The sequence below is a fragment of the Meleagris gallopavo genome, chromosome 4 (assembly GCF_000146605.3).
Source record: "Meleagris gallopavo isolate NT-WF06-2002-E0010 breed Aviagen turkey brand Nicholas breeding stock chromosome 4, Turkey_5.1, whole genome shotgun sequence".
NCBI lineage: Eukaryota > Metazoa > Chordata > Aves > Galliformes > Phasianidae > Meleagris > Meleagris gallopavo.
Genome location: NC_015014.2, coordinates 21,465,818 through 21,473,044, shown reverse-complemented (window position 1 = coordinate 21,473,044; position 7,227 = coordinate 21,465,818). Strand labels below are relative to the sequence as shown.

The window sequence follows — 7,227 nt, the reverse complement described above, 5'->3', positions numbered from 1 at the left end:
AGGAAATGCCTTGGCAGTGCAAACAAAAAGTAGAAATCATGAAAAGAACACTAATGAACAGCGAGTGATCACCTTAGTGCTTCTAAAGGGTCTTCTGAGACGTTATCTGCATGCGCAGGATTCCACTGTCATGTTGGGGTATACCTTGAGAACCACATTTTTATTTTCATCAAAGAATAAGATGCTGAGAGAAGACATTTTGTCAGGAACGCAACACGGCTCGGGAATTCCGGGGACAACACCGACAGCTCTCACTATACTCTGGATGGTGGCATGGTTGGACGGCTTCAAGGCCTGCAAGAGCAAGATAAAGCAGAAAATAGAACTGCATAAATGTATATATGTACACTCTAGAATAAAATTTGTTTCCTGAGGAAAGGACCTGTGGATGATTGGTTGCAGAATCCAGAGTGCGCAACCATCTCCAGTTGTCACCATAGGTGGGAATGCAATTCCGGTGCGGTTCTGCTGGCCACTGGATGTCACTGCTGCTCCACTGCTTTCAGCTGGAGCATCCCGCTGGGGACATGCCTTCCCAGGAGAATGCCCAGGCAGCAGACCTTGCACCAAGGTGCATCTACGGGTCAAGGCAATCTCTTCTGCTGTGAATTCAGTTTCAAGCGGGCTGCAATTTCATCATAAAACTTGAACAGCTAGGAGTGAGGCAATCAACATGCTAGCAGCACGATTCACTGGGAGAGCAAAATAAATATAACTTCTGTGCTGGGAAATTATTGTGAGTGCATCAAGAAAAGCAGAAGTGGATAGAACATATACAGTGGACAGTACAGAAATATGTTATGTCACGATGCTAACTGCTCCAGTTTTCTGTCTTCCAGGGCTGGGTTGTTTTGCTCATCTTTCCAAGCCAGATCACTGATATACATAATCTGTAATATACATCAGCAACATTGGTGAATAACTGAGCCCCCAAAGCCCACGTCAGTTGTACCTCATCTTACAGTGACATTTTGCTCCAAAAGACAAAGCTTCCTGGATTAATACTCACGTAAATTGGAAAACATTGTTGGTTAATATACATGAAAAGTGATTCTGATTAGGGGGTTAAGTATCTTTGTTTAAAAAACAAACAAACAAAAAATCACACATCCAAAAAAAAAAAAAGAACCCCCCCCCCAGAATTTGAATATATTCATAAAATAAGAAGTCAATATATTCTGAAAAGTGAAAAATGAGTATTAAATTTTACCTCCCAAGCACTTTCAATTCCAAGTATCTGTAGTAACGACACGTGAGCATGAAACATACTTGAGACAGTTTTTAGCCAAAGACTTTTGTTTCTGTAGAAGTGAAATGTTAACGATGCACTTGAGAGTTCATCTTACACACATGCCTGGGAATCCCCTGGTTAAAAAATACGCTCAGTCAGATGTCACTGAGAAATACATGCAACAAGATCAGCTGGGCCACATTTTTAGTTTTGCTGGGATAAGAGATGATTTGCCTTGGGATCAGCATTGAGGTTCAGATATCTGCCTACCTCAGCCTCAAGTCCTGATGACCTTGTATGCAAAAAATATGGCTGTAGATATCCCAGCATGGTAACAAAGACATTACTCGCTCAACCGAGCCAGTAGATCTCACAAAAGGCATTTTTATTCATTTGTTGTCTTTTAATTCAAGAATACCAATATTCCTTAGCAGTATAAGGATTTTTAAAGTGTCTTAGGCCAGTACACAACTCAAATTTTTGTATAATTTCTTTTTGCAAAAAGATGTGAAAGCAGCCAGGCTCACTCTTTTAGTCAAGGCCAGTACAGCATTCTCCACAAAATCATTGGGAACCACACAAACACCCTAGGTGTGGTGATCAGATGCAAAGAAGTAAAATATCTAAATGAGTTTGAGATATTTCCCACTGTTAACGGTACTGGAATTAAAATCAAGTTTCAGTAAATGCCACGTTAAGGACTCATCAGAAACCGTTCATTTCAGATAAGGAATCTATACCATCAAAAATGTTTTGGTTTCCTAAGGAGTGCACATTTTGGTTTTCCTTCTGGCTTTCTACTGGACAAGTCTGAAATTACCAGGGATAATTATAGGGTTCTGAGGAGGAGCATGATAATTCACTGGCTCATGGCACTACGCCCTTTGGTAGTGGCTTAGGTTTTGATGCGGATTATCAAACAATTCAACTCTGTGGGTGGAGTTTTAAATTCTTTCAATCTAGTCTTTTCAGGCTTGGTCCAAATACACGTTATATTCCAAGGCATTCTTCAGAGCAAGCGTGGTTCTTTTACACATAGAACTGACTTCAAGAATTGCCTAGACAGACTCAGATATCAGACTCAGATATCAGCCTGGATGCATTCAGCCACTGTATGATAAAAGAGCTAAGCAAGAAGTCTCTATCTGATACAGGTATATCTTACAGACAGGCAGAACATCCCCTGTGCTGACTTCACATCTGCCATGCACACTGCTCTTAGAATGCACTCCTGAACATAACCAGGTCTGGCACAACTCTCTTTCTGTCAACAGGGAATATAACAGCAACTGCAGGAAAACCCAAAGGCAAGTGCTTTTGGGAGAACTGAAATCCCCCTCTGGGTACTGAGGCATCACGTCCTACACCTGGAAAGGTGGCTGTGTCACTGCCTTCATGCTCTGTCCAGAACATGCTAATGAAAAGCAGAAAAGATTTTCTTGTAGGAGGTGAAGCCAAGAAGAGTAGTGGGAGGGAACAGCACTGAGTGGACTGCAAGCTGCCAAATCTGTGAATGAGTCCAGCTGTGGCCAGGGCTGCACCTGCTGAGCCGTGTGCATCCTTGCGAGACTTGCTGCCCTGTTGAGTTTCATTAGAGATATATTAGGAGTGGGGCAAATGATGTCAGTTATGGGCTTTCATTCCTGATTTGGGAGAAGGTCTGCCTGGCTGTGTGCTCTACAGTGCTCTGTAAGCCCAACACACATGAGTATAACAGCAGTCAAAACAGCTAATTGAAATCAGGGGAAAGGTAGGGCCAGAAAACTTGGAGGTGGAGAAGGAGGGAGGGGGACGAGGCACATCTGTTCCTAATTACCCAACAGGTTGTCAGCTTTAGGAGCTCGCCCTCAGCAAGGGAACATTATATACCCAGAGGCACAGATTAGTTTGTTATTGCCTGATGGTTAAGGTATCATTTTGCAAACACAGGCTTATGTGTAGCACCAGATATTATATGGCTCAGATATATATGGCTCAGGAATAACACATGGTTCCAGAAGACACTTGCTTTACCTTTACGTAGAACTCTGCTTTTCATTCTCCTTGGAAAACAAGGTTATTTTGTTTGATGTGGACAGAATCTCAGTATAGACAGATATCTTCCCATTGCTTGCAGGGTACCAGGCTCACCATAAGGTCTCAGTTCACCGCTCTCCTAACGAGCTATCTCTTTGCAGTACGTGGCAGCAAGTATTCATTTTCACAGCGCCTATGTAACTACAGTGCTCTAATTCTGTATTCCTCACTCAACCAAGTCTAGGCTATTATTTGCACAAAAATGATTTTGTTGTGATCAAGCATGCATGTGTGATGTACTGTTTTCTCCTAACTGGAATAACATTCTAATGGTTGGAATGAAGTTTTTATAACAAAACCTGCAATAGGAAATGCTAACCCATTCTTAAGTAGAAGGTCACAGTGGGTATTTGAATAATTTGTCTGCCCTTAAAGCTAGAATGAAAGAAGTCAGGCCCACTGCTTTTAAAATTTGTAACCTATTTGGTGTGTAGTGCATGTTTCCCATCAGCAATAAAAGCATAATGCAACTCATGTAAAGGTAAAGACTTTATCTCGTTATTCACTTTTTTTTCTTCCTTTGATCCAAAATTATGAAGCCTGACTGAGGGAGTCAGGCACATCACCTCCTTCCAAAAGAGATTCATCCCTTCTTCAGCTTGCTTTCTTTGGGATCCATCTCCTTTGGTACAATTCTTCACCTGTCGTTTTCAAAGGATGACTCTCCTGAGTCCTTCAGCCTCAGTATGGCAGTAATGCCTCCTGAGATGCATTTTCCTAGTAGGTGCTCTATCAACTGACCCACTGTGGGTCTTGCAGCAAAGACTTCTTCATGGCATGACTACTACCACCTAATAAGCGATTTTCTGAGTCTGGCCTATATTATGTTTATTAAACAGGTTCATAACAAGTTCACACATCATTAGCACTATCCAGGAAATACTTTATGGTGATTTGGGCTCTGGACAAAAAAATTATATCATCATGTAATACTTTTTAAATTATCTTTACGAGCCTGTTTTTTTACTAGCTGTTTTAACCACTACTCTGTGCAGTACAAGACAAAGACACCACTTATTTACCATATCCCCACATATAATAGGTGACCAGCTGCATTTCACTGATGGAAGGGAAAAAAAAGTGCATTGCTTACGGTAACAGTACAAAAAGATCAACAAACACAGTACCTTTGGAATTGGGAACTGACATTCCCCTGAGCAGTAATAGGCATCAAAGGATTTCGGGGAAATAATCCACTCACTCCAGCCAATGTCAGCAAAATCCACTTTGAGATAGCGTCGGGCACAATACCGGGGCTCGTTCCACTGCTTCCTCCTCGCCTTCTTCAAGGTCTGCTCATCAAACTGGAGAGTCTGGCTCTTCTGGTGGTGGTTCTTCCTCTGCTTTTTCTTACTCTTTGCCCTCTCTGCCAGACGAGGCTGGAAAGTTTTGTATGGTTTTCTGTCTTCCCACCTCTCGTCCTCATTGTACTGGTACTCGGCTCCTGGAAGCTCATTGTTCTGCAATGGCAACAGGACATTGGTGGAGCGTTTTCGCCGCCGCTTTCCAAAGCTGCTCCTCATGTTGTTTTCTGGCCTAGGGAAGACCCTTGCCAAAGGGTTGTGGTGCCCCTGCAAACTAGAAACAACACTCTCTGGCTCTGAAATGGCAGAGTCATTGGCGTATATCAGAATGTAGGGCTCATAGTGAAATAGTGCCCTTTTCCACAGGGGACGGCTGGTTGAATCGATTTTGACACCAAGCAGAAGTTCATTGCTCTGTTTTGCTTTGTGTAGGACCTGAGTGATATTTTTCCACTGCCAGGAAAGGACATCGCCATAAGACCTGGTGATGTTTATTAAGAAATGGCCCAGACTCCGAGTCTGGTTCCCAACAGATGGAAAAGTCCACACCGAAAGATGTATTTGAATTTCAGGTTTCCTGTGCCCACGATGAGAACAGCCTCCGGACTGGGAACAATTCCAGTCAGAGTCCAGCAGATCACCGATATAATAATGCAACGAAGCTGACAAGATATTTTCTGACTTGGTAAGTGAAGTCAAGTTAAAAACATACAGCTCCTGACTTCCAGGGCTCCCTAGAAGAATAAATATTTAGATAAGAATACAGGCAATTCAAAATGTCACGGAAACCAAAAAGATCAAATGTATTGCTTTCTAGGTTATAAATTAAGTTTCTGAGAAACTTTCATGCAGTGCTGTGGGAACAGGTTTAGGTTACTAGTCAGAATCATGACGAACATGGTAAACTGGTGATTTTAAAATCACATATTTACTATCTGGTTTCCTCATAATGCATATCCCAGTCTAAAAAAAACTCATATACATTTGCTACCACTCCTGTGATTCCAGGAAACAAACTAGGTCATAGGAACACAGCTTGATAATAGATGCACTATAGACTATATCTATAATCCAGAAACTTGTGTTTCATAGTAATGTTCTGAGCTTTCTCTCTTTTTTTTTTTCTTTCTTTAATTTTAAATACATTCACCCCTCTCCCAAATGTTCGTTGAGTAATCATGACTGCTCTGGCCTGCCAACAGGTTTGTTTCACTTTGTCCAAAATAAATGGGATATCAACAGCACTGAACCACACCCTAGTCCAGATACAGCTGATGCTGGAGTAAGGCTTCCGCTGGCTTCATCAGGCATTCGATTGTCTGTACACCTCCACCATACTGATGAGCCACAGGCCCCTTGTTAGAAATAAGGAAGTGAACCTTGTCCTAGTGATATCTCAAAAGCTGATTATTTGACATTTTTGTCTGGCTGAGGAATTTTACTCAAGGTTGATGCTTCACTTTAAGTTCCAGATGTCCTGCCTATCTCAGAAAAACAACCTTCCTGAGATGGGATGTTTCTCTTCAAACATCCAAGATGGCCATAAATAAGGAACAGCAAGACCAGACATCCTTGAGATGAGGCACAAGTCCAAAGAAGTAACCAATCAGAAAGGACTAGGCATCTTTGTGCCCAAATATGGATAAAGTGAGGAGTGGGACATCTCCCTAAATGACACCAAAGACCATCAAACACCCCCATGCAAGCACAGCAAGTTCAAATATGTTATGTAACCGTGTACTTACATAATATGAATATGTAATAGATAGGTGTGGCTGATGTATTAGGCAGACATGAAGTCAAAGCATTTTGGATTACAAATAGAAGCCAGGGTAAATGATTTGGCATGCTTCATTTTGTGCAGAATAAATCAGTGTCTCCTCTCTGAACACTTGTCTTTTTGAATATGTTGCCACAGGCTTTAAAATATACTTTCACATATGCCATTTGACCTCTGATTGCCAGATTGTTTATTGCAAATATATCTAGCTGGTTCCTCTACACCCTTCGCTCTGCTCCTCTGTGATCTGGGCACCATCTACAAGATGGGGACTGTGGGGCCTGTGGGTGCAGCTTCTAAACCGTGAGTCTGTTAAACAGGGACTTGGATATATCAAATGTTGAATATATTTTTGTGTACTTGTCAGGATGCAAACTGGGCAAACAATAAAGAAAGCTCAGCGTACTTGTACTTCAAAAGCTAAACCAAAAGGAAAGCTGAAATCCTGTGTTAAAAAGGATGCCTCCTCTCAAGGTTTACAATTTCTCTGTTAGACTGAGATCAATTTAGTGGCTCCTCAAGTGCCCAGTTACCTTTGCATACACAAATTCATGACCCAGAACCCTTCACAACAGAAAGGGCAGAGTTGGGCATGGAACAAGTTGACAACAATTTTGCACATGAAGAAGGAATGTCCCTTGCCTTGAAAGACACGGGGAAGAGAAACATCAGGCTAAAATAATTGTTTAACAATATTTAAGGCTTGGATGTCAGCATTGGATAGACAATTCACCATTTGTAATGAACTAAAAACACACAAGCTTGTCTGACAGTCTTTTGATAGGTCAGATACTAATCACAAAGGAAGTTTCCCTCTAGAGTAATCAGGACCAAGA

At 41.7% G+C, this 7,227-nt stretch overlaps 1 protein-coding gene across 1 annotated transcript; it reads right to left on the bottom strand.

Moving 5' to 3' along the window:
• Nucleotides 1–6: 6 nt before the first annotated feature.
• Nucleotides 7–5,355, bottom strand: BMP3 (bone morphogenetic protein 3; the record flags this gene model as incomplete). Its single annotated transcript, XM_019615116.1, has 2 exons — nucleotides 7–294; nucleotides 4,435–5,355. Coding segments are annotated over 2 exons (1,113 nt in total), but the record flags the coding sequence as incomplete, so codon positions are not given.
• Between the last annotated feature and the right edge of the window lie 1,872 nt (nucleotides 5,356–7,227).